Consider the following 26,513-nt stretch of genomic DNA (forward strand, 5'->3'; position numbering starts at 1 on the left):
GTTGCTGTCTCAGTTGGAGTGGACTGGAGTCTGACAAGACTGCAGGATTCCTGGAGGCCCCCAGGGTTTTGATGCTGTGTTGGCCCTTGCATTGGCCCTCAAAATCTCTGTGGAGTCCTGTAGACAAAGGCTGAGGGACTTTATCAGAAGCCTTCTCGGGGAACAACTAGAAACACTCTTGATGCAGGTCAAACATTTAACGCTTATTTATTCTCGTGAGGAGCTGAATTCAAATATAAGATGGAAACACAAACACTCTCATTCATACTCGTTCACTGCTGTGGTGAGCAAAACTCATTTCCTCATATTGGAATAAACACATTTAAAGCACCCCAAAGCGTAGGGGCATTTTGAATAACATCCAAATTATTGTGCAGTCAACATACAAATCAGCCCACTCTGTAAGCTTAATATCATACAAAAAACATTGGAATTAGACTCTACAGCATTATGCAACTGAAATGACGACTCTATTATTCACATACAATGTTTTTATTAAATGACTGATGCAGGTATCGATACAGAGGATACTGTCAACTCAGACCATAACAGAACAAAATGGTCATGCCTGGTCTGGCCAAGTGAATAAGAAGTAAAAGCCATTGCTCTATAGGGCTACACCACATACTCTGAGCCATTTGAGCCCATCTCTACAGCATGTGTATCTCTCAGGTTCCCAGAATCCCAGGCAACTCAGTCCTCTGGTCCTCCATGCGTCCTCCCTGGACACTCAGCAGTAAGGAAAAGAAGTCCTCATCATCCATAGGCCCTGGGGCCACACTGCGCTGCTCCTCCAGCCTACCCTGGGCCTGAAGTACAGAGACAGTCAGAAACACCACATGGTTTGATGCCTATTTTACACTGGACCTGAGGTACGGAGATGAAACATTACGCCTACGTAACATCACATAACATGATGCTTATACACCATATGACATGATGTTATACTCCATATGACATGATATGTTGTTACACCATACAACATAATACCTAATGCCCATGTTACAGCACATGACATACAGGTGTAGGATATTCATTTGACCAGTATTGTTGCAGTAAAATAATCAGGCAGCAACAGCATTTGAATGTTTAGTCCATGATGTTGCATGATCGGTGGTTAGGCTATAAACTGGCCAAAATTAAGCTACTTGAAAAGGGAAATACTGTTAATATAACTGTGTTAGTGCGGGCTTTCCGTTCATTTATGTAAAGCACAAAGTCATTGCATTTCCTGGGGCGCAGGAAAATTAAGATCCTTCATCTGTTATGCCAATGTGGCACTGTAACATGATATTAACGTAACACCATATGACATGATGCCTACATGATATTTTGCTTATGACAAGAACAAAATAATGTTTTGGTCAAATTGACTATTGGCAGCTTGGGTGATTACAGTTACTTACTTGCGAGATGAGAATCATATTGTACAAGTCCTCGTTCTGCACTGCAATTGGAGCAGACTTTTTAGGTTTTGTATCTTTTACGCTGCTCCTCTTCTTATTGGCTTTCGGCTTAAGGGGTGGGGTGTCATGTAGTTCCACCCGCTGGTCGTCAAGCCGACGGCCTTGGGAAGTAGCCACCAAGTCAAAGAACTCGTCTTTCTGCAGCGAGGTCATTGAGGAAAAATGCACTGTTGGGAATGGAAGGGGAGGAAAGAGAGTGGAGGCATGCTACATTTAGTGGCCTAGTTCATTTAGTGTCCTAGTTAATCATTCAAGCAATATTATTTCAATATTTTACTAATGTACAGATGACATCCTAATATGTGTCCCTGCCACAGTTATATGATAAAAAGCTTTTAAAGGATGTTGGTACCGTACAGTTATTTACAGCTTTTCCCCTTCTGTCATTTGAAGTGAGTCAGCGTGTCAATGTTGAAACAAGGGAAGCTAATGGCAAAAGTTGTTATGTTTACCACAGTCACTTAGTTATTATTACAGGGAGTTGTTTTCGCATTCTATCACCTCTGTGGGCTCTGTGGGCCGGAATGTAGGTGTTGGGTTCAGAATGGCACCTTCTCCTCCCTCTGAACGAGCACCGCTGGTCATTGAGTCGCCTTCCTTCTTGCAGAGTAAAGACCAGGTCATACAGAGCGTCTGGGAAGTAAGGGGTTAACCGTTGAGCCTGGGAAAGACAGGTTGCAGAAAGAGTAGTCATTATCAAGGACTTCAAAATGGGGGGTATCACTACTCATTTCAAATCCGCTGGCATTTCCACACATAGACATTCTGTAACCACAAAATGAACCCCTCATTCTTCCACCACTGGGATGTTGTTTGTTCTTTTTCTATATGTGAAAGAAAACCCAATAGCGGAATTATTGTAATTGTGGGCACAAGGGAAATTGCAGTATTGTTTTGTGAAAGCACATGTTATAGACCTGTTTTGGGGCATGCTCTGGGCTCAGCGTATCTTTGGGCAACTGGTCAAAGGGAAGATGTCTATTTGTGTCAACTTGTAATCCTTGTGATGGTTTGTCCGTCTCCAAATCTTGTTCTGTTGTTTTGTATTTTTCTGTTTTATCCACCATCGCCATCCCTTCTTTCTTGCCATGTATTTTCGGGCCATCCATTACTAATTCATCCATCCCTTTAATGTGCTCAACCCACTCCTCTGTCCCAGTCTCTCCTTTTGCTTGATTTATATGGTTATCCTTTTTTCTTTTGTCGCCATCTCCGCTTTCAGTGTTGGCTTTTCCAATCTGTCCATGTCTGGCAGTGGCATCCTCTTCCGCACTGGAGTCTTCATCGTTGCTCTTGCCTGTTATTGTCTCTATCCCTCCCTCAACATCCCCCTCCTTAATAATGATTAGATCCTCCAAGTGCTCCTCTTCAGCTGTTTCAACTTTGACCTTTGGGTATTCCATGACAACATCCATTTGTCTCAGTGTAAACCTGACAAAAAATTAGATAAGACAAATATATCAACTGATGTTCTATTGTACATTGTGAGGAATGTGGAACTGGTTATAAGAAAATGTATCAGGTAATCTAATAGAGTTGATCAAAATGTTAACTCTCAAAACACATGTAGAAGACTTCTAGTGTGACACAGACTGAACGGCTACTGTACCTGTAAGCATAATATGGTATAATCTCAAGAGTGGTGTTTATGAAAAACTAGGACTGGTTTCCTGCTCACTTCTTTAGGCACTGAATTCCTATCTTGGATTGTACTTGCCCGCCTGCCAATCATTACCTTTACCCACCCACGCTCTCAATAAGTCTATCGTACCTGTGTTTTCCTGGAGTTCAGTTTCTGATAAACATAATCTTCTTGTGTCCACATGGATTAGGCATGGCATCACTGATTCACATGGCAGTTTTCTTCATGACAACGAATCAGTTATGCTTCACATATCACCGTGACGAGCTCTCGCTCGCTAGTCTCTTCCTGTTCCTCTTACCCCAACCCTCCCCTATTTATTTGTCCCCTATCTCTCTGTGTCATGGATTTATGAAATATTACTGTAAAAAGTGAAGTGGTGCGATGTTATCAAATAGCCTTGTTTTTAACAAAGTCAAAACTCATAATTTGAGATGAACATCAGAAAGGGGGAAATGACTATGAAGTTTTGCTCTGCTTGTGTTGCATTTTCAGCAGAACAGCATACAGTCAGAAACAGCAACATGTTGAAACAGGCACTCTGTTATTCTGACAGGGACTGTGGTTTGGCATACTTCCTGTTGACTTGCAGCTAAAGGAGAAGTAGACAAAGTGTGAGAGAGAGAGGGAGACAGATATAGTCAGATGTTGATTATTTTTGGTGAAGTGAGAGAACAGAAGGGAGGGTAATTGTTAATTTGTGTATGTTCATATATGACTTGTCTGAACTATTCTGTAGTTCTAAAAAGTGTTCTGCTGTATATCACCCACTGATGTATTGAACTTTCACTGTAAATTAATTTGTCAAATCTGTTAATATTATGGAGTGCTTGTATTGTCCCATAATGTGAGAGTAGGCCACAACACATCTGCCCCGCTGACCCTCAAGCTCTTTTGACTCATCACATACACAGCTGCTACTACTTATTATCTATCCTCTTGCCTAGTCACTTTAACCCTACCTTTATGTAAATCTACCTCAATTACCTCATAGTACCCCTGCATGTCAACTCGGTACTGGTACCCAGTGTATATAGCCAAGTTATCGTTACTCATGGTGTATCTATTCATTGTGTTATTATTTTTCTATTTTTCTCTCTACATTGTTGGGAAGGGCCCGAAAGTAAGAATTTCACTGTTAGTCTACACCTGTTGTTCACAAAGCATGTGACAAATAAAATGTGATGAAAATAAATATTTGATTGGTAAAGACCTGTGTGTGACCTTATTATGAGGCTGATGCATTATTAAATTAGCTGACATGAAATCAGAAGATGATCCCTTCCCCATCATGGATGCAAATGCTCAATGTATTAGGCTACTTGCAGATTGAAAGATCTCCCTCTTCTCCAGTGGCGGTTCTGGGGCCCCTGTGACAACAATTCTGGACGCCCTTGTGGCCTCCCTAAATGTGGAGTATGAAATAGTTTTTACATAACACATTTTTGCTATCATTCTTTTTTTATATCCATTATTAGACAGTGGCAACAATGATGATTATGAACATGGTCTTTTGCCTGCTAATGCCTGCAATGCAGTGAAGAAAACGATATGTCAACAATAAAGTCTAATGTAACTGGCCCCTCTAACAGTACAACTGGCCCCAGCTTGCCCCCCCCCCCAGTTGAAAGGGTCTAGAACTGCCACTGCTCTTCCCACGTTTTCTGTTTTTCTTTCTCTCTTACACACACAGTTGCCTTATAGTTATATCCATCTACCTGGTTGTTCAGAAGACTTACTTAGTTTAAAAGTCATAGCTATGAATATCCCTAGTACCGTAGCCTATGGGGTCTGTCTGGAGTACAAATCGAATTTTATGAACATTCTTGTTCGAGACTTTCTTTGTCAATCGCTAGGGGACTCTCGTGCAGGCCTGGTCTAGTGTTTGAGTTTTGAAGGGTGTGTGACTGTGATTACTCGTCCGCGCCACTGTGTGCCGCTCAGGATGTTGCAGCAGCAGCCTCTCACTGGCAACGGGCCCTCTAACGGCCGGGGCCTTGGCCTGAGCTCTCACCCCGGTATGCACCCTCTAAACTCGGTTCATCCATCTTCCCACCACCGCTCCGATGGAGACACGGGCCACGAAGGCGCAGAAAATGGACATGAAAGCCGCAGAGACATTGGTGACATATTGCAACAAATCATGACCATCACCGACCAAAGTTTGGACGAAGCACAAGCAAAGTTAGTCATAATTGTTTCTAACTTATTCAGATTTAGCTACACCTTACTGCAAAGTTGCTCAATGGCCAAGAGTTAGCTAAAGTTTTCAGAAGTTTTCATTCTTTTCAACTTGAAGTTTTTTAATAAGCTAACTAGGTAGACAACGTTGCTAGATAGCTAACTGGCTTTGTTTCATGATAACGCTATTTGCACGCCATATTAAATGGTTATCACTTCTTCCCCTGAACTATTTACACGCCTGTTGTTGTGAAATTGATAAAAAACGAAATTATTTTTGTGGCTAACTCGATGAAGAGGGTGAATTCTTGCTAAGCTAAAACTAGCCAGTTATCTAGCTACGCTCTATTGCTTTGTGTTACTACTAACGGCTATATTTACATGTATATGAATAACAATATATTATCAACGGACTGTGGCCATAATCTTGACATCATCCATTTCATGTTACATTTGTTCTACGAATAAAATGTTAACATATTAGCTACATATTGTAGCTGCTGCTAGCTAGCCATAGCATTGCGTAGCTAACGTTAGCATAGCAGGCTGCAGTGAACTCCAGTCAAAAGGTCACGAACAACAGAGCCGATGTTTGTTATGAATGTCATCTAGTTAACGTTAGCTAGCTATATCAAGCGTGTGAAAGCAGGGAGCTAGCTAACTTATCAAATATTTTGTTGGTGCTAATGGCTCGTTGCTAAATAGCTGGCTAGATAAACTAGATAGACAGCTACAGTAGCTAGTTAGCTAGCTAATAATAATAACAATTATATTTTTTTCATTCGTCAGAAAACACGCATTGAATTGCCATCGAATGAAACCAGCTTTGTTCAGCGTCTTATGCGAGATCAAAGAGAAAACGGGTAGGTTAATTTTCACTAACTGAAACCCTTTGTTTGATTTAAAACTTGTTGCTAATTCGTTTAAAAGTTTCTGACCATCTGTGATGAAAACAGATGTTGGCTCCATCATAATAATAAGAAGTTGCGCATAATCCATGCAGTTGGATGACAGTTAGAACATTCTCTAACTATTTACAATTTTCAACAACATGTATTGTGTATGATGACTTTAAAAATGTTGCGCAAGATGAGCCTTCCGTTACTTGTTTCTTCCACAAAGTGCTTCTCCAAGTCTGTACCTCAGAGGGAAAATATTTTTATATACACTGAACTTAAATGTAAAGTGTTGGTCTCATGTTTCATGAGCTGAAATAAAATATCCCAGAAACTTTCCATATGCTTTTTTGTGCACAGATGTATTTACATCCCTGCTAATGAGCATTTCTCCTTTGCCAAGACAATCAATCCACCTGACAGGTGTGACATATCAAAAAGCTGATTAAACAGCATGATCATTACACCTTGTGCTGGGTACAATAAAAGGCCACTCTAAAATGTGCAGTTATGTCACACAACACAATGTCACAGATATTTTTTTTTAGGTAGCATGCAATTGGTATGCTGACTGCAGGAATGTCCACCAGAGCTGTTGCTACCATAAGCCACCTCAAATGTTGTTTTAGAGGATTAGGCTGTACATCCAACCAGCCTCACAAAGCAGACCATCCGGCTTCTTCACCTGCGGGATCGACTGAGAACAGCCAGACTGGTGATGAAACTGTGGGAATGCACAACAGCTCTGGTGGACAGAGCAACAGCTCTGGTGGACATTCCTGCAGTCAGCATACCAATTGCATGCTACCTAAAAAAATATATCTGTGACATTGTGTTGTGTGACATAACTGCACATTTTAGAGTGGCCTTTTATTGTACCAAGCAACTGTCAAAACTGTCTCAGGGAAGCTGATATGCGTGCTCGTCGTCCTCACCAGGGTCTTGACCTGACTGCAGTTAGGCAATGTAATCGACTTCAGTGGGCAAATGCTCACCTTCGATGGATATGGCACGCTGGAGAAGTGTGCTCTTCATGGATGAATCCCGATTTCGGGCAGATGGCAGACAGTGTGTATGGTGTCGTGTGGGCGAGTGGTTTGCTGATGTCAGCGTTGTGAACTATGGTGGCGGTGGGATTATGGTATGGGCAGGCATAAGCTACGGACAACGAACACAATTATATTTTATCTATGGAAATGTGAATGCAATGAATTGTCGTGCCATTCATATGCCGCCAACATCCATGTTTCAGCATGATACTGCAAGGCCCCATGTCGCAAGGATCTGTACACAGTTCCTGGAAGCTGAAAATGTCCCAGTTCTTCCATGGCCTGCACAATGTCAGCCATTGAGCATGTTTGGGATGCTCTGGACTGACATGTTCGACAGTGTGTTCCAGTTCCTGCCAATATCCAGCAACTTCGCACAGCATTGAAGAGGAGTGGGACAACATTCCAGAGGCCACAATAAATAGCCTGTTCAACTCAATGTGAGAAGATGTCGTGCTGCATGAGGCAAATGGTGGTCACACCAGATACTGGCTAGTTTTCTGATCCACGCCCCTACTTTTTTTTTTTAAAGGTATCTGTGACCAACAGATGCATATCTGTATTCCCAGTCATGTGAAATCCATAGATTAGGGCCTAATGAATTTACTTCATTTGACTGATTACCTTATATGAACTGTAACTCAGTAATATCTTTGAAATTGTTGCATGCTGCATTGATATTTTTGTTCAGTGTAATAGGAGACATTGTAACTCTTAATTTTCCATGAATCAGATTGACAGACCTCTCTTGTTGCAGGCCTATCAATGCGAAATGCTCAGGAGGAAGAATCACAGGACCCACAGCTGGTGCGATTGGACAACATGCTGCTGGCGGAGGGTGTGGCTGGGCCGGAGAAAGGTGGCGGGGCGGCAGCGGCGGTGTCCGCAGCCACCAGCTCTGGAGGGATGTCTCCAGACAGCTCACTGGAACACTCAGACTACAAAAGCAAGTTGAGCCAGATTCGCAACATCTATCACACTGAGATGGAGAAATATGACCAGGTACTTTTCTACTTATTTTTTGGGGGGGGAAAGCAGTGGGGCAGTCCGAAACCTTTTGTGTTGTTTTTTTTGCTTTATTGAAGAGATAGTAAAGTGTTGGAAAGACGGGGAAGATAGAGGGAGGGTGAGTCAAAGAGCAGTGGGCCGGATTCAAACTCATATTGACTCTGACATATATATGTGTGCTGGGCTCATTGGCTGTACTTGATTTGAGGTGGAAGGACTTGACACTTTACACACACTGAAAATGACACCCTTTAGCAAAGTAAACTAAAATGTGGTGATATAATTTAGGTGAGATAGTTGAATGTGAACATAAATGACCGACGTCAACAGTGTCGGCCCGCTGTTGACTTCCATCCTTTGAGCCCAACTGACTGTCATATCTGTCTCCAATACCCCCTTCTGTCTCCGTGTCTCCTGTAGGCCTGTAGTGAGTTCACTACCCACGTGATGAACCTGCTGAGGGAGCAGTCGCGTACACGACCTGTGTCACCGCGGGAGATTGAACGCATGGTGGCCATCATCCACCGCAAGTTCAGCTCCATCCAGACACAACTCAAGCAGAGCACCTGCGAGGCCGTCATGATCCTGAGGTCCCGCTTCCTCGACGCCAGGTTAGCGTGTAACACTGCTATTGTGGTGACCTGTCAAAACTTGCCATGATAGTAAATGACAATTCATTTTCAGGTAGTATTTTTTTATGGAGAATAAAACATTCCATACATTTTTATTTTACTAGGCAAGTCAGTTAAGAACAGATTCTTATTTTCAATGAGAAGGAACAGTGGGTTAACTGCCTGTTCAGGGGCAGAATGACAGAGTTGTCAGCTCGGGATTTGAACTTGCAACCTTCTGGTTACTAGTCCAACGCTCTAACCACTAGGCTACCCTGCCACCCCATGAACAGTGATTCATGGTCATACCAGTCATATTTACAGAGCATTATCATGTTATTACAGTGCAGGTTGTGATTGACTTTGTGTGTCAATATCAGTTGTTACTGTAGTTGTGAAATGTACACTTCTGCCTGGGTTGTATGCCCACTCTCAACACACTCACCTTTGTGTTGTCAGGCGTAAGAGACGTAACTTCAGCAAGCAGGCGACGGAAGTCCTGAACGAGTATTTCTACTCCCATCTCGCCAACCCTTACCCCAGTGAAGAGGCCAAAGAAGAACTAGCCAAACAGTGTAGCATCACTGTCTCTCAGGTAACCTTGCATCATAAGTATATGCGTCATATACTTACTATTAGCTCACCAATTGATACGTCCATAAACAGTTGACTCCATTGACCAGCCTCTTACTGGCTCGTTAATTGAATAGGTGTGCAACTGGTTTGGCAACAAGAGAATCCGCTACAAGAAGAACATCGGGAAGTTCCAAGAGGAGGCCAACATCTATGCCATGAAGACGGCCATCGTGGCGACACAGAACGAGGACTCTCCACACACGCCCAACTCAACAGGTAAGAGCCGAGGAAAGGAAGCCAGGCCTAGTGATACACACCACTGTTTTGAGTTTATGGTTCAATTGATAATAGAAATGGATGGGTTGTTAGTGTTTTTGTGTTACGGAGCAGCAAGGGGAACTGCCCCTCCGTACTTTCAGACTATGCTCCAACCTTACATTCCGACCCGCTCTGCCACCTCTGGTCTCTTAACCCTCCCAAACCTACCTCTACAAAGAGCTATGCCTACATTTAGGCTAATGAAATCATTATGGAACGGAGCGCAGACCAACCTGTAACAGTTTGAACCCAACGCATGGCGCAATACTTGGCTGTGTCATCACACAGTTCCATGGTTAGTGCGGGCAATAGATGAGGGTATAGTCTACTATTGTACACTATCCTCCCTATTATAATTCTACGTACACTGATCTTCCAACATAACCATGGGTTAAAAACTGAATTTGGTGATTTTCACAATGAATCAAACAACTGTTTTCTTTCGTGCATAAAGGCTCTCCAAACCTGTTTTTTCATAAATACTTTCCTAACCCTAAATAATCTACAATCTATCAGCTTTCTATTTTTAATTCTACCAATTGGTTCTGAAACGGAGACGAATATGCATATATTTAGATGGCTTTCTTCCATTGATCGCTAATATTCTGAACCCATTCTCTCGATATATTCTGTTGAGTCTGTCAAAACAAATTCTAACTAAAAGGTACACCATATTTAAAGGGATGGCTTAAAATAAATGTGCTGAAAACCCTATTGAATGAAAACTCCACAAGAAAATTGACCAGCAAGTGGGAGGGTTTACAGAGGTTGAATTAAGTTTAATCAGCACACGCAAGGGAACTATGTCTGCAACTGAATAAGATACGTCTGAACACCAACTACTGAGAAGTGCGTAGGAAAGGCTTGCGTAATTTCGTAGGAAAGACCTGCGTAATTTCCTAATGTGCTGTCGTGCCAACTCCTTGTCCAACGATAGAAGTCTGCTTCACAGCACAATCGGATCTGGGACCAGGTTGATGTTGTAGGCCTAGTAGCCCTTATTAAAGACATCTCCCCTTTTGTTCCTCCACAGGATCAGATCTGGGACCAGGTTGATATTGGATGCCTAGTAGCCCTTATTAAAGACATCTCCCCTTTTGTTCCTCCACAGGATCAGATCTGGGACCAGGTTGATGTTGTAGGCCTAGTAGCCCTTATTAAAGACATCTCCCCTTTTGTTCCTCCACAGGATCAGATCTGGGACCAGGTTGATGTAGTCCTAGTAGCCCTTATTAAAGACATCTCTCCTTTTGTTCCTCCACAGGATCAGATCTGGGACCAGGTTGATATTGTAGGCCTAGTAGCCCTTATTAAAGACATCTCCCCTTTTGTTCCTCCACAGGATCGGGGGGCTTCTCACTCACTGGACCAGACCTTTTCCTGGGTGTTCCACCAATGAATGGAGAGCAGCCTGTCTACATGGGAGCACAAGTATGGAACTTCACTGTCATTCACTTCATGTTACATATCATCTTTATTTTAGCTCGTAGCTAATTGAGATCACATTCTCATTCACAACAACAACCTTGTGGAGGAGATGTATTGGAGTGGAGAGGGGTTAGTGTAGGTTAATGCCGCTACACGTCACCACGTCTTTTTCTCTTTTGCAGACTAATGGGAACTGGCAAGGGCAAAACACGCCCCCCTCTGCCACTTCCCCGGGAAACGACCACTCGGGGGACTCTGACTGATGGCCCCGCCCCCTTTGGGTCGATGACATAGATGGAAAGATTGACAACGGAGAAAGAATGATATCACCCTTACTTGGCTGCAGTTTTTGTATGTCCTTTCTGTTTCTTACTGTCCAATGATACTGTTCATTATGTTTGTATGAGCTGAATGTGTGATTTTTGTGTGAGTGTGTGTGATGTTTTGTATTGGGATCATGGGTTTTTGTTTTCCACAACTTTATATGTTACTGTGGTATGTAGGCAGGGAGGCTTGGGAAATTGCGTTACCATTGTTTTATTAGGCTATTATATTAATGCTGTTATTACAAATATTTTAGGATTTTCATTTAAAGCTCAGATATAGTTGCATTTAGAGGATGTGGGGGCAATATAGAAAATCCAAAGATTTAGTGTGTTTGTTTTCTCTTTTCTACTGGGCTTGTTTGTCTGTGTGTCTATATCATGAATGAAGTGTGTGTGCTGGTTATATTAACAGTTTGAATGAGTATATCAACAGTGCTGTCATTCTGTACAGTGAGTGAAAAACACCTGTATTCTCTACCTCTTTTACAATAAAGTCTCTGTATTCACAGTCAGTTGGTCTGTCTTGATTGGTTGATATCCGCATAAGAGAGACAGGTCACTGCCTAACATGGCAGAAAAAAAATGCACATTAATCATTTCATAGTTTATTGATTTAGATATTTAGAGTAAATTAAGTTACTCATTTATTGACTGAGTTTATATCCCGTCTGTCAATCTGCTGTTATTTAGGGGCAAGGAGCCTGTTACAGAAAATGTAAACAGCACATGATTGACATGGTTTTTGGGGTCATTTTAGCAGAGCTCTCTCCCTTACAAAGCTGTTTGTTTAGAGTCGGGCATGTGGTTATTTAGCTTCTCATTTCGGGCTTTCTGGTCTGCCTTTTTAAAACTAGCTGTTTCAATCTCTGGCGCCGCCCTGTTGGGGTTATCGCTACTATTGACTATTGATCTACGATTTGATTGGATGGGAGCATCTGTAGGAGGGACTACGATCACTCTTTCTATGGGCTCATTGGCAATATTCTCTGATAAGGCAACATAAGTCGGTTCGGGCTGCTGTGAACTGGAGCGACGCTGCATTGCATTCTGGGTACAGGAGAAGGACCGCTGTCGAGGAGCAGGCTGGGGTAACAGGAAGTGCGGTGTCGCTGCTCTTGGGACTTTCTGGGGCCTTTCACGATCTTCGTCCTCTGAGGTAACTTCCTGCAGAGTGCTGATTGGCCGTGGGGGACGCCCCATGATTCTTGGGGTGACCAGTGCGGTCACTGATTGGTTGAGCTGTGGCCGCCAGTTCTGAGGGGAAGGGCACTGCACTCTGCCCATTGACCAATCACTGTCAGAAGAAGAGGGCGATCAGATGAGTAGGCAGTGATGAATTTGCCTTACCAAGATTAGTAAATTGCTAAATGTTATTGTGAGTAGATGTGTCAAATGCCACAAGACTTTACCTTGGTGGAGGCGAAGACATATCCCGATGCCCTATGACACCAGAGAAGGAGGCACTTCTCCCAGGGAGCCCAGGGGAATTCACCCATTGGCTATACAGCAAGGCACGCTCATCCCACAGCATATCATTGGCTTGCTCCATAGGAATAGGCCCTCTCTGAACCCTGTGAGCCAATAGGAGCTCCAAGACTTGATGATGCATGCCCTCTCGGGCAACATCCAGTGCCCGGCGTCCTCTGCGATCAGACAGATCCTGATTGGCCCCGTTTAGGAGCAGGAACCGGGCGGTGTCGTAGCAACCGTGGAGGGCGGAGAGGAACAGAGCAGTCTCACCCTATCAGATAATGGGAGTGGTATATATCAGAGAAGGGGAGTGTCGAAACAATAATATGAGAGTACCTTAAAGTTGAACCATTCTACGCAGATTCAACTGAATATAGTTTCTTCGAAGTTCCTCTTCCCAAATGTTCATACTAGTACGTGAATAATCATAAAAGCAGAGGTGTCTGCTGGCCTTGGTACCTTGTTGTCCTGTAGGTCCACAGCAGCACCGTAGCGAGTGAGGGTTCTTGTCAAGGAGAGGTGGTTAACTGAGGATGCCCAGTGGAGGGCTGATCTCCCTGGGAGAGAGAGTGCATTTCAAGTGGAGGAAGGTGAGGGAAGGAAGGTGGGAGTTCAGTACAGAAAGAGAGGGAGTAAGTCAGCCAGTGAACAAACATTATACAACAGAGTCAAGCCCAAAGGGTGAAAGACGGGGAAGAGGGAGATTTTGAAAGGGAGGAAATGAGAATGCAAATGATGGTGAGGGACTAGGGAATTAGCCCGAGAGGGAGAGAGAGAGATGGTGTGTGTGTGTGAGAGAGAGAGAGAGAGAGAAGAGCAAGGAAGGCTAATATGGTACATCCACACTGCCTGGGCACTAGGGCACATTAACTTCTGTATCGGTTTGAGAGGGGGGCAGCAGGGGTGCTGTAGAGAGGAATGGGAAGGAAGAGTGGGAAGCCATGGAGGTTTTACCAGAACAGAAGAGAAGAGAAGGGACACAAAAAGGGACGCGACATGGGGAGGACCAGAGAGAGATGGGGTCAGTTACACTGGTTACTCAACCCCTCAAAGTAATACAATATAGTAATATGTATGTGAGGCAGTGTGTTTATAAGCTAGTTATTACACCTATGGAAGCTACATAACATTTATGGTCATTTGTTCCACGTAATATTGATTTTTTAAATATATTTGCACAATAATCCTCCCATGACACTCTACAGGGAAGTTCAGTTGACTTATTTTACCGTCTAGCCTACATTTTGGTTAATAATATAATTGGGAAATTGGGAGAGTAAAGTGATACCAGTGTGGTCGGTGTTGTTGACCGGCACCCCAGCTCGTAGCAGCTCCAGAACCACACGGTCAAGCCCACTCCGGACTGCACGAATCAGGACAACTGACCCATCTGGACCACACCACTGAACCGAACCAGACTGTCAAAATAATATTTGGTATTGTCAAAATAGAACACTGTAAATAATAACCAGCGTTATCTAAAATGTAAATAAACATATTGACATTTATGTAGAATATGTATGGAACTCACTTGATTGGGTGTTCTGTGATGTGTCGACGGGACAGCATTTCTCTCCCATCCTCTTGGGGGAGCTAAAAGGGGAGCTGAAAGTCAATTTAGTTTCATGCTTAGTTACGTTGTGCAAACCGTAAACTATTCTGTGACAAATTAATATAAGAGAATAATGAATCATTTTTACAAGCCTATTAATGCAGTATGTTAACCATGATCAGGAGGTGATGTTACGTTGTGTGGGTGATTGTGGGTGGCTCGGAGGGCTGCGGTAGTGCTTCTGCTCTTGAGTCCGGTGGTCACAGATGGACCTGTTGATGTCCTCCATAGAGCTCTGTGTAAAGTCAGTGTCACTTCCAATATCCAGGTCCTTTTTCAGGGGCCTGAAATCATACGTTTATGCTCTGAATAGTAGTAGTTTGTGCACACTTAGTGATATTACTACAGTATCACTAATATTGTGTAAAATAGAGGCAGTCCAACAGAACAGTTTTATCTTACAGACAGATTAAAAGTTCAGTTAGGTTAAAATGACCCTAATGCAAACAACCGAAAGCAATACAACCCATTACAATGAAGCAAACTGTTATGTGATCACAGCGCTGTTGATTTACTAGACTGAACATCCTCTAACTTCTCCCATAATCCTTCATCTTCACTCACCGCAGTCGAATGGCATCCTCCCCCAGTGGATCTCTGCGTCTTTTCTTCTCAGCCTCCTTTGCTTTCTTCTTCTTTATCCCATTCCTGTCTTTCTCTCTCCCTGTCCTGCCCCTCTGCTCTCGGTGGGGTGTGTGCTGTGCCCATGCCTTGGCCACATTGGCTCCGCTGTCATTCTCAGTGACAGTGGATCTGTGCCTAACCCTCTCTCCTCCCTCCCTCTCCGCTCGTCGTCGTCTCACCCTTCTGATCGCCAAGACAACCATCAAGACCAAAGCCAGTACAAGGCCCGTTGCCACGCCGATCACAGCCCATAGCCATGGAGGTGTTGCTCCTGTGCAGAGAAGGGGTGCAGAGATATTAGATGGTACACACACACACACACACACACACACACACACACACACACACACACACACACACACACACACACACACACACACACACACACACACACACACACACACACACACACACACACACACACACACACACACACACACACTCAATGTAACAGGATACATACCATTAGTTTCCTCTTTTTCCTCAACTGGGTCCTCCTCTCTCCCCCCTATTTCCTCCCCAACCCCTCTTACACTAATAATGGCCTTTAATTCTGGGTGAGAGGGGACCGACACACGAGTCGACGACGTAGCAGCCCGCAGGAAGTTAGCTGCTTCAATGGCGTACGGGAAACAGGTAGAAGGAAGACGGGAGCACGGCCTGTTATCCACTTGCAGGAATAGGAGAGAGCTGTTTCAGAGAGATGGGGAGTGAGAACATTGATGAGATGCTAACAAAATAAACTAGGTAAAGGTAAAACATTTGGGGAAGCAAAATCATAATCTCTTTATAGTTACCCATTTGAGTCATCCGAGGAAGCTTGAGCCAGCAGGTTCTCGAGCTGCTGGGGATTAAAGGTGAAGAGGTCCTTGCTGGCGTCAAGGGGCACCATGCCGCGCAATTTGAGGGGCGTCTGCAGGAGGGTGCTGAGGGCCCAGAGAAGGGAACTGTTGGAAAATGTGCCATGCTGCAGGGGGACGTGGGTGTGCAGGAGCAGGGTGCCCTTAGCCCACAGAGGGATGTGGTGCCTGTGACAGTCACTCCCGTCCCAGCCACAGGCGGCGCTTTCACAGCCCTGGTCACAGTAAGAGTTGGCATAGTGGTCTCGGCAGTAGTGGATGTGGCCTGAGCTGAGAGGTGGGACAGTTGGAGGGATGCAGAGAAAGTGTGAACCCCAGCTGAAACATCTGGATGTATACAAAAAGGAAAGTGAGAGTGATAAAGAGTAAAGAGCAGGGTGCGTTTCATTCCGGGAAGATGTTCTCTCCCCTCTGCTCTTATTCACTCCCCTCACCATGAATATGAGACTACTGGGTAAGAGTAAGTCACCATATTGCTTTCACATATCCAGTCCTGTTTGATCCATGAAGGAGAGTGAACAAAGGGAAAGGTTGATGGAACATCTTCCTGGAATGAAATGCAGCCCAGATCTCCCTGCTGCTACAGTGTCTTACTTGCAGTGTCCTTTGTCCCTCAGACAGTCGAACCCATCCCTCAGACACTCAGGCTCGGTGCAGTCTTTATCACATGACCCATCTCCAAACATGGCCTTACACTGTCTGGATGGACACTGGGCCCAGGGGTCACCACCGGGAGATGCTGCTGCTACTTGGGGACGAATCACACACATACACACACACAAAGGTTGGATTTCCACTTGACACTAATATACTAACTTAAACTGAATCACGTTGGATAAAAGCATCCATTAATTACACTACTGTATCACGCAAGAACCTGTGCTTTGACCTACATTTTCAAGCTGTGTATTGTGTAGGCCTATGTGTACCTATCACCACCAAGCATTCATTGTTAACAATGCTTGGTACCATGCAGGCCAGGCAGGCTATGAAAGGTGTGTCCTTGGCATGAACCATGAAACGGGAAATAGGAGGCCTGACACAAACAGGAAGTCTCCAGGAGAGGCGAATAGCAACAGGAAATGGAGTGGGCTGGGACTGGATGAAGGTCGGAGGTCGTCACCCTGGCGATGAGGAATGTAATGGAGAGGGACAATGGAGAGGCTTGGCAGGTGTGTGAGGGACAATTAAATCATAACACAGGAGAGTTGGGATTTGACATAGTGTACTGTATAGCAGTGAACATTCAAGGAAATGCAGTACAATATTTTTGGTTAGTTACATCTTTAAATCAGGGACACATTCATGCAGCATCTTATAAAGTGACGCTGAAAGAATGTGAGAGCAGCATATGTCAAGTACGTCACAGGATTTTCTCCGAATGATATATCCTCAGAAATCTATAAAACATAGAAGTGAGAATATGAATGTAAAAAAAAAGAAGTATGTTTTGTGGTTGGGAAGTACCATGTATGACTTACTCTCTTTAGACGATTACCTAGTAGAGACTCTACCTCACTCTCATAGGTATCTAACATCGTATCAACAAGATAATAGCTGTAAGACGGACTCACCTCGACACCACCTGCTCAAACCCAACAGAACAGCTGTCCACAGAACCAGCATCATTGGGCCAAGCAGGTCCCAGAGAGGAGGATGGAGACGGCAGTAGTCTACTCTCTCTCACTATCCTCCCAGCTGTACCAGTGCGGTTACTAGGTCCAATGCCTTGGTCCAGCTATGGCAGGTCCGGCAGGTCTGTACTCCGCCAAAGTGTCGTGAGGTATCTCTCTGGGTATCTTCAAGAGAAGACCGCGTTCGCAATTGGACCGTGTGAACAGTTTATGTCTAAAGTGTACACCCTAACCTCCAGTGCTGCTACCACCCACCTCCCTCTCTCTAATTCTTCCTCAGAAGCACTGCGGATATGTGGACAACTTCCTGCCACTGTGTGGAAAAGAATAGGAGCGGGATGTGTGTGTGTGTGTGTGTGTGTGTGTGTGTGTGTGTGTGTGTGTGTGTGTGTGTGTGTGTGTGGGTGTGGGTGTGTGTGTGTGTGGGAGTGTATGTGTGGGTGTGTGTGTGTGTGTGTGTGTGTGTTTGTGTTCTTTGTGTGAGTCTGCAGTCAGTTTTTCTACTGATTTCAATGTCTCAGGATGTAATCTTTCAAATGAACCAGACCCTGTATTCATAAAGCGTCTCAGAATAGGAGTAGCGATCTAGACCCCCCCCCCCCCCCCCCCCCCCCCCCCCCCCCCCGTTCATCCAAACATTTTAATTACATTTAAAAAAAGGCCAAACCGATCCTAAATCAGTACTCCTTCTCTGAGTCACATTATGAATATGTCACTTTTCTTTACCTCCCATGCAGGAGCATGCTCTCTGCATTTAGAATATATATATATAATCTTATCTACTGAAAACGACAAATAAAACTATTTCAAAATCTCATAGAAGAGATAATAACCTCCAGGAATGTGGTGGGTCTTAAAATAGACAGATAAAGCTGCAGCACCTTATGTCATCTGTCTCAAATGAAAGGATGGATACAGGAACAGGAAACTAGGGGGTTCTTCTTTCATCCTTAACCTAAGGACTCATCAATTGTGCCAAGAAACAGCCTCACAGCAGGTGGTACAACAAAGACTGTGTGCCTTTTCAAGTCTATTTCAGGCTAAGGCATACTACTTACTCTTGACCTTCATTTGAGGTATTTGAGCAAAAACCTAGAATCGTTTTTTAAATGTTTTATATGATGAGTTTATATAAACCTATATAAAACATTAGGCTGCTGTGCATTGTCAAGGGGGAATATGCAAAAGATGATCGTAGAAATAATGTATCGATGATAGAGCAGTGATAATGATTTGATTATCATCGTGTAGGTCATCAAGCTTTCCACACGATGTCGCTATTCTACATGAGATTCCTTTCAAATTCAAAGGTGAATCAGCCAGTAAGTAATTTACTGTACAACATTTTCAGATATATCAAGCCCTTACACAGTAATCACCTAGTCGTTTCACATAAAGCATAGCATAGTATAATTAATCTAAAATCGGCGTTTGCAAAACTCAGTAAGGCATGGCAAGAGGGGGCAGGTCGTTCATGAGAGACTTTTCAGTTATGTATTTTCGGTTTTGGTATGAAGCACAATCACCAACTTGAACGTGGGGTCCTCCAGTCCAGTCTCAGACTGCAGTATAACTAAATTAATACTAAGATGGCCCTTTGTATGATATGAGGGTGTAACATAGAATATAGCTTAGATCTATTCTTAATAGATATAGGCTATCGTTTCCTTGACATTCAGAATAAATTGCAACCTCACTCGTAATAGCCCATATGCAAACGTGAGTAGTCTATCTTTTCAAAAAGTAATTTGCGTGTTATATTGTATTATATATTACATAATGCATTGTAATGTGTTAATACCATTCGTCATATCCATCCTGAAGCCTAAACGACTTTGAAATTCACCTAGTTGAAAGTGAAAGTAAAAATGAAGCCATAACAGTTGATTACATACTCCAGCACCCAATGGTGTTTCTTATTAGTCGGCCAGCTGTTTTTCATTAAATGGTCACACTCCTTCCAATATTTTCAGATAATCTATGTCCCAAGGGTTTAATTGGGATTTTGTGTGAACTAATTCCCAAATGTCACTTTTTCCATAATAGGCTATAAACAAATCTATGTGTACATTTCATTTTCCATATGGTATCCCACTTAGTCCTCCTCAATATAACCCTGATGTTCCTCAACCTCATTATCTATCTGTCCCAAACTCCTGTTCTAGAGCCTGTTCGGAATGCCGAAAATGAACTTCTCTCCACTGCTCTCCCTGTGCATGGATGTGTGTGTGGTGCAGACAGTCCGCTTGGCCCAACTCTCCCCTCTCCTCCTCCCCCATCCCCTCATCACCTTGTGTGGTGGAAGCCTGCTCCGTGCCGGCCTCCACCTCTTTCTCACCTTCACGTTCCCTGGAAGTCCCCTATGGATGAGCAGCTTCGAGGGGCTCCAGAGCATGGGGGTCCTCTGCTTCCATTGCCCAATCTACATCAGCCTTCTCTGGGTATGTGGCCAGTCCATCCTGGGGCAGCTATGGGGATGGCACTCCTGGCAGGGGGTGGGTTTATATTGCTATAATTATGTTCATATATATATATATTAATATATATACCCTTTTTGTTTTAAAAATTGATAAACCAAACAAACTAAAATCACTTTTTTTTCAACTACTTCAGGGCTACTGCGTAACAGTCGTAGCATGGTTGTACTGGACACGCTACGTCCCTTCTCTTCTTACCAAGCCCACCAAGGAACCACAGAAGAAGACTGGGGCATCTCTAGAGAAACTGATGGGATACATGAAGCCTTATATCATACGCTTTGGAGTCGTGCTGAGTCTTGTCGTCATCTCTTCCCTTGGTGAGATGGCTTATTCCCCACTACACCGGCCGAATGACTGACTGGATTATGAATGAAGACGAGCCTGAAGCCTTCACTTACGCCATCACGGTCATGTCTGATTACAGTCATGAGGTGTGGTACATCATATATCAATAATTAGTGATGTGATACTATTGAGTCCTTCCAATTGATACTCCTGTTTAATTTTGAGGTTTCAAGTGTCCTAACCACTTTCATAGGGCATTCATTGTAATGATACTGTAGTAACGTGTTTATTTGCCCTCCTTCTCCCATCTCTATCATTCAGTGCTGTGTGTGACCTCATCTACAACATCACCATGTGTCGCATACACACCTCCATCCAGCGCCTAGGCTTCCAGTCGGTGCTGAAGCAGGAGATCGCTTTCTTTGACAAAGCTCAGACAGGTGAGTCATATCTCATTGCAATCAGCAGGTAACTGCCTAAATAAATTAAATACCACCACTAGCTGCCAGAATAGCTTCAATGTGCTCTGACATAGATTCCCTATACTGCTTTAAGACCCCTCTTTCAAAGTCACTGAGATTTCTTCTTCTTGCCATGGGAGCCAAAATAATGGGCAGCTGGACATATTTATACATGACCCTAAGCATGATGGGATGTTCATTGCTTAATTAACTCAGGAATCACACCTGGGGGGAAGCACCTGCTTTCAATATACTATGTATCCATCATTTGCTCAAGTGATTTCTTTATTTTGGCAGTTACCTGTACTTCACCTTTCTTAAATATATATTTTTTATACAGTTGCTGGTTTACTAATTGATTAAGCTAACTGATAAACACATACTGTATGTCCAAAGTGACGTGAAAAGGAGAGTATCTTAATAAACATGAGTGATCCTGTCAAGAGTATTGTGCGGGTCTTTCATTTCTTCAAAGTATATATGCTATATATTTATGCTATACATGTATATATATATATATATATATATGTGATATATATTTGCACGCCGTCCCCTCCGCGGGGCTAACTTAACCTATGACCTTTGTTCTAGGTGACCTTGTGTCACGCATCACCACGGACACCAACAACATGAGTGAGTCTCTGAGTGAGAAGTTGAGTCTGCTGATGTGGTACTTCATACGGGTCACTTTCCACTTCATCTTCATGCTCAATCTCTCCTGGAAGCTGTCCCTCTTCACCGCGATGGGGCTTCCTATCATCTGGGTCATACCAAAGATACCCGGCAAGTGGTACCAGGTACAGGAAATCAGACCTTTTCTAACCTATTGTTGTGGAAGTAGCCTGGTCCCAGATCTGTAGTTTTGTGAACTACTGAACACTCCCGTGATGAGTAACCTTGTCTGAGAGTTGCAGTTTCGTGTTTGCATACATCTTGATTCTACAAGTTACAGTCACCAAAAATAGCACTACAAAGCAGACAGAACAGAATGTTACCTGACCAATCAGAAGGTAACTGTGAATATTGTTTTTGTCCCATAAGCTCGGTGCGAAGGTTCAAAAGTCACTAGCCCAGGCCAATGACGTTGCCACGGAGACCTTCTCCTCTATGAAGACAGTACGCAGCTTTGCCAACAAGGAGGGCGAGACGGAGAGCTACAGGAAGAGGCTGGAGAAGACCTACTCTCTGAATAAAGAGGAAGCAGCAGCCTACGCAGCCTCAACCTGGACCAATAGTGTGAGTCTCAGATTCAATTGTAAACGGTCACAGGGTGTGAGCAATTTATCAAATTCAGTTCCAAAGAGCTTGGATTGCACATTGACTCACGAGGTTGCATGAATTTGTCTGTAATAAGGGCCCTGAGTTTTTCCTGGCCATGTGAACTGACGAGGGAAAGCTCTGGGCCATTGTTATAGACTATAACTACTGTAGGTCCCAGAGTGTTTCCTGTTTACATGATCTGGAAAACTCTGAGCCTTAGTCATAATCAATAGTAACCCCATCTGTCTCCCTCTCAGATGTCAAGCCTGTTCCTGAAGGTCAGTATCCTGTACTATGGCGGCAGTCTGGTGACAGGGGGGACCGTCAGCAGTGGGGACCTGGTGGCCTTTGTGCTCTACGAGCTCCAGTTCTCCTCTGCTGTGGAGGTAAGGCCATAGATGAACAATATCCATTCAATCTACCTGCCGCCATCTTAAGCTTGGTCCCTACTGCCAAATCCAAACAGACCGAAATGTACACGCCCTAACAAGGCACTGCCAAGTTGTTCTACAGCAAAATAGGGGGTCAAAATTATTCATCATTATCACAACATTTGAATCACAACTAGAGTTTTGAGTAGCAACATTTTGACAGTCACTTAATGGTGCCGCTTTTACACCTCCTGTCTGACAGACCGTGATGTCGTGTTACCCAAGTGTGATGAGGGCAATCGGTGGCTCTGAGAAGATATTCGAGTATGTGGACCGACAGCCCCATGTTCCTACAGAAGGCACCCTTGCCCCACAGAAACTTGAGGGATATGTTCAGTTCAAGAATGTCATATTTACCTACTCTACCAGGGACGATACACCTGTGCTCAAGGTATCTACAGTATATTTACAGTATACACATACTGGATATGAATTAAAATAACATACATTAAATCTCAATTTCTCTCAGGCCCTGTCTCTGGAGCTGAGGCCTGGGCAGATCACTGTCCTTGTGGGGGCTTCTGGAGCAGGGAAAAGCACCTGTGTGAGCCTGCTGGAGGTTCTACCTGCCCCAGGAAGGAGTGATCCTATTGGATGGACAGCCACTGAACAGCTACAAGAACCAGTACCTGCACAACCAGGTCATTACAAACAGCAATGGAAGCAATGTTACTCTTCCCCTAAGCTATATTAGTGCCTAACATAATTAGCTACCAGCCTTTAAAGAAAATTACATGATCACAATGTTTGCCGAGAAGTTATTAACCAACTAAATGCATTATCTAAATGAATAATTTCTCTCAGATCAGTGTGGTGAGTCAGGAGCCGGTGTTGTTTGCTCGTTCTGGCAAGGGCCTGTTTGGCCCTGTCCGGGGGTGTTATCGGATGGGGCCACAGTGTCTCCTGACCCCTCCTGTCTCAGCCTCCAGAATTTATGCTGCAGTAGTTTATGTATCGGGGGGCTAGGGTCAGTCTGTTATATCTGGAGTACTTCTCCCGTCTTATCCGGTGTCCTATGTGAATTTAAGTATGCTCTCTCTAATTCTCTCTTTCTCTCTCTCGGAGGACCTGAGCCCTAGGACCATGCCTCAGGACTACCTGGCATGATGACACCTTGCTGTCCCCAGTCCACCTGGCCGTGCTGCTGCTCCTGTTTCAACTGTTCTGCCTGCGGCTATGGAACCCTGACTGTTCACCGGACGTGCTACCTGTCCCAGACCTGCTGTTTTCAACTCTCTAGAGACAGCAGGAGCGGTAGAGATACTCTTAATGATCGGCTATGAAAAGCCAACTGACATTTACTCCTGAGGTGCTGACTTGTTGCACCCTCGACAACTACTGTGATTATTATTATTTGACCATGCTGGTCATTTATGAACGTTTGAACATCTTGGCCATGTTCTGTTATAATCTCCACCCGGCACAGCCAGAAGAGGACTGGCCACCCCTCATAGCCTGGTTCCTCTCTAGGTTTCTTCCTAGGTTTTGGCCTTTCTATGGAGTTTTTCCTAGCCACCATGCTTCTATACCTGCATTGCTTGCTGTTTGGGGTTTTAGGCTGGGTTTCTGTACAGCACTTTGAGATATCATCTGATGTAAGAAGGGCTTTATAAATAACTGTGATTTGATTTTGATTTGAAACATGTCAGAGATGATGCCACTGATGAGGAGATGTACCAGGCTGCTGAGCTGGACAACGCCCACAAGTTCATCTCTGACCTGCCCAATGGCTATGATACAGGTATGTCCCAAAAGCTTCATTCATATTGACTTCATCCTGATAGGATTGGTAATATTGTTTCTTTGGGGCATTGTTTAGTCCTTACTGATAGAACGTTACACTTTTCTCTGCATAGCTTTAACTTTGAACTGTTAGTGCTTTTCCTTCAGTAACCTACTGATGACATGATTGTAGTGGATGTGTGTTATCCAGCTCTACTGTTCATACTTAATTGTTGTTCTTTATTCCACAGATGCCGGGGAGAAGGGAGGCCAGGTTTCAGGAGGGCAGAAGCAACACATTGCCGTCGCCAGAGCTCCAATCAGACAGCCTCGGATTCTAGTGCTGGACGATGTCACCAGTAACTTGGACACAGAGAGTGAGCATTTGGTAGGAGAACTCTGAATCTTGTTATCTTTCACTACAACAGACTGACAGATCTATTGTTTGGGGGGATAATCAGTTGCTGTTGATAATTTACTCACAATATAACCCAATGGAGGTTGTTTCCTTCCCTAACATTAAATATTGATTTACAGTGTATTTTAATCTCAGCTAATCTCTGACAGTTCAGTGGCTTTAATTCAAACAAACTAATCATGTTTCTCTCCATGTCCTTAGGTCCAACAAGCTCTGCTCAACGATTCAAACCCCTGCTCAGTCCTGCTGATTGCTCATAAGCTGAGCACTGTGGAGAAGGCCAATCACATTGTCGTTCTCGAGGAGGGAAAGGTGCTAGAGGAGGGGGGCCATGTTGAGCTGCTGGAGAAAGGTGGAACCTATGCTGACATGGTGAACAGGCAGAACACTGGCTTCCAGCGCAAAGAAGGGGAGGAGCTAAACAACTAAAACAGAGGCTCCAATCCCATGACACTTCTCAATTTACACTGAAATCCCACTCTGCCACCATCTCACATTTTCAACATTATTACCTACTAGTTCTACTGCATCGCATATGCTTAACAAATACTCTGAGATCATAGCATCAAACTGTTGTTAAATGATCATAATCCCCTCACTGATTACAATAAGAGACCTGTAATATAAGAGGTTTCATACAAAGAGCACATTTCTATGTTCAACTTTCTATTTGCACTATAGTGTAACTAAAGTATTCTTTCTGCCCCAAATGCCTTTTGTATTTATTTTTACATTTATTTTAGTTAAATTGTTCTCCCACATTTGTGTTCTAACTATATAGTGTAAATAGGGATCCCAAAGAATGTTTTGTCTCTTCAAGGCAGTACAATACAGGAGCCTTTTTCTGTTCTGTGTTAATGACAATAAACATTCTGCTCTCTGAAATAATTTCTTCATTTAGTATCTGAATGTGGGGGAATTGTTACATAATAACAGCATGATGTGTACGTTTTGCAGTTGATCTGTATTATTATGGGCAATGCCTAATGACATGCTTTCACTTATTCTTTCCATTGCTACAGGCCTAGATAATGATGCCAAAGGCCAAGCCGAATCGCATACATTGACCCCCAGCAATACTGTCAGTGTTTAGAGGGTAACCAGCACAGACAAGGGGTAACCAGCACAGACAAGGGGTAACCAGCACAGACAAGGGGTAACCAGCACAGACAAGGGGTAACCAGCACAGACAATGGGTAACCAGCACAGACAAGGGGTAACCAGCACAGACAAGGGGTAACCAGCACAGACAAGGGGTAACCAGCACAGACAAGGGGTAACCAGCACAGACAAGGGGTAACCAGCACAGACAAGGGGTAACCAGCACAGACAAGGGGTAACCAGCACAGACAAGGGGTAACCAGCACAGACAAGGGGTAACCACACACGTCACAGGGGCTATAAAGCTGAAGCATCCGTTTAGAACGTTTTCTCACCACCAAATATGTTGTTGAGAGGAAGTCCAGTCGTGGGTCGTGGGAGAAATCACATACACATGGTTAGCAGATGTTATTGCGAGTGTAGCAAAATGCTTGTGCTTCTAGTTCCGACAGTGCAGCAATAACTAACATGTAATCTAACAATTCCACAACAACTACCTAATACACACAAATCTAAGTAAAGGGATGGAATAAGAATATATACATATAAATATATGGAGGAGCAATGACAGAGCAGCATAGGCAAGATGCAATAGATGGTATAAAATACAGTATATACATATGAGATGAGAAATGCAAGATATGTAAACATTAT

The 26,513-nt window shown here is 43.7% G+C and overlaps 4 protein-coding genes across 8 annotated transcripts; 2 read left to right on the forward strand and 2 right to left on the reverse strand.

Moving 5' to 3' along the window:
- Window positions 1-191: 191 nt before the first annotated feature.
- On the reverse strand, window positions 192-3,520 carry LOC109908872 (uncharacterized). The gene is made up of 5 exons (XM_020507630.2): window positions 3,238-3,520; window positions 2,384-2,897; window positions 1,968-2,127; window positions 1,407-1,633; window positions 192-809 (listed from the first exon to the last, which is right to left on the reverse strand). Exons 2-5 carry the CDS (start codon window positions 2,879-2,881, stop codon window positions 669-671), a joined length of 1,026 nt encoding a protein of 341 aa, XP_020363219.1. The 5' UTR covers window positions 2,882-2,897; window positions 3,238-3,520; the 3' UTR covers window positions 192-668.
- Window positions 3,521-4,960: 1,440 nt separating this feature from the next.
- Window positions 4,961-12,009, forward strand: LOC109908896 (pre-B-cell leukemia transcription factor 1). 3 transcript variants are annotated; one of them, XM_031790058.1, is made up of 8 exons: window positions 4,961-5,292; window positions 6,079-6,152; window positions 7,992-8,236; window positions 8,663-8,853; window positions 9,313-9,448; window positions 9,564-9,705; window positions 11,090-11,178; window positions 11,358-12,009. In XM_031790058.1, the coding sequence occupies exons 1-8, from the start codon at window positions 5,054-5,056 to the stop codon at window positions 11,436-11,438; spliced, it is 1,197 nt and encodes a 398-aa protein (XP_031645918.1). In that variant the 5' UTR covers window positions 4,961-5,053; the 3' UTR covers window positions 11,439-12,009. The 3 variants fall into 3 exon arrangements, 1 of the variants encoding a protein (XP_031645918.1); XR_004203012.1 differs by having other exon boundaries at window positions 4,982-5,292; window positions 9,564-11,178; XR_004203016.1 differs by having other exon boundaries at window positions 5,179-5,296; window positions 9,564-11,178.
- LOC116353594 (neurogenic locus notch homolog protein 1-like) lies at window positions 10,506-17,988 on the reverse strand. 3 transcript variants are annotated; one of them, XM_031790037.1, is made up of 11 exons: window positions 17,642-17,967; window positions 16,662-16,815; window positions 16,005-16,337; window positions 15,671-15,897; window positions 15,148-15,478; window positions 14,719-14,867; window positions 14,503-14,576; window positions 14,260-14,389; window positions 13,431-13,528; window positions 12,911-13,242; window positions 10,506-12,795 (listed from the first exon to the last, which is right to left on the reverse strand). In XM_031790037.1, the coding sequence occupies exons 1-11, from the start codon at window positions 17,694-17,696 to the stop codon at window positions 12,273-12,275; spliced, it is 2,406 nt and encodes an 801-aa protein (XP_031645897.1). In that variant the 5' UTR covers window positions 17,697-17,967; the 3' UTR covers window positions 10,506-12,272. The 3 variants fall into 3 exon arrangements, with proteins under 3 accessions (XP_031645897.1, XP_031645902.1, XP_031645908.1); XM_031790042.1 differs by having other exon boundaries at window positions 12,091-12,795; window positions 16,662-16,812; window positions 17,642-17,988; XM_031790048.1 differs by having other exon boundaries at window positions 12,097-12,795; window positions 14,503-14,564.
- Window positions 17,989-19,201: 1,213 nt separating this feature from the next.
- LOC109903718 (antigen peptide transporter 1-like) lies at window positions 19,202-25,646 on the forward strand. The gene is given in 14 exon segments (XM_031801932.1): window positions 19,202-19,420; window positions 19,867-20,196; window positions 20,315-20,509; window positions 20,511-20,617; window positions 20,788-20,906; window positions 21,519-21,724; window positions 21,969-22,163; window positions 22,445-22,573; window positions 22,821-23,009; window positions 23,088-23,176; window positions 23,178-23,311; window positions 24,240-24,359; window positions 24,592-24,728; window positions 24,960-25,646. Coding segments are annotated over 13 exon segments (2,166 nt in total). The 5' UTR covers window positions 19,202-19,420; window positions 19,867-19,878; the 3' UTR covers window positions 25,188-25,646.
- The last annotated feature ends 867 nt before the right edge of the window (window positions 25,647-26,513 follow it).

This window comes from Oncorhynchus kisutch, linkage group LG2, assembly GCF_002021735.2.
Source record: "Oncorhynchus kisutch isolate 150728-3 linkage group LG2, Okis_V2, whole genome shotgun sequence".
Taxonomy (NCBI): Eukaryota; Metazoa; Chordata; class Actinopteri; order Salmoniformes; family Salmonidae; genus Oncorhynchus; species Oncorhynchus kisutch.

Excerpts from the sequence above, each read along its gene's own strand:
- LOC109908872 (XM_020507630.2), bottom strand. The coding sequence starts at position 2,881 with ATGGATGTTGTCATGGAATACCCAAAGGTCAAAGTTGAAACAGCTGAA. Across the intron at positions 2,128-2,383 it reads CAGAGCATGCCCCAAAACAG|GCTCAACGGTTAACCCCTTA; the intron begins GTCTATAACATG and ends TGTCTTTCCCAG. Across the intron at positions 810-1,406 it reads ATATGATTCTCATCTCGCAA|GCCCAGGGTAGGCTGGAGGA; the intron begins GTAAGTAACTGT and ends TCTGTACTTCAG.
- LOC109908896 (XM_031790058.1), top strand. The coding sequence starts at position 5,054 with ATGTTGCAGCAGCAGCCTCTCACTGGCAACGGGCCCTCTAACGGCCGG. Across the intron at positions 5,293-6,078 it reads TTGGACGAAGCACAAGCAAA|AAAACACGCATTGAATTGCC; the intron begins GTTAGTCATAAT and ends TTCATTCGTCAG. Across the intron at positions 11,179-11,357 it reads CTGTCTACATGGGAGCACAA|ACTAATGGGAACTGGCAAGG; the intron begins GTATGGAACTTC and ends TCTCTTTTGCAG.
- LOC116353594 (XM_031790037.1), bottom strand. The coding sequence starts at position 17,696 with ATGATGCTGGTTCTGTGGACAGCTGTTCTGTTGGGTTTGAGCAGGTGG. Across the intron at positions 15,479-15,670 it reads GGAAAAAGAGGAAACTAATG|GAGCAACACCTCCATGGCTA; the intron begins GTATGTATCCTG and ends TTCTCTGCACAG. Across the intron at positions 13,243-13,430 it reads TGGACCTACAGGACAACAAG|GGTGAGACTGCTCTGTTCCT; the intron begins GTACCAAGGCCA and ends ATTATCTGATAG.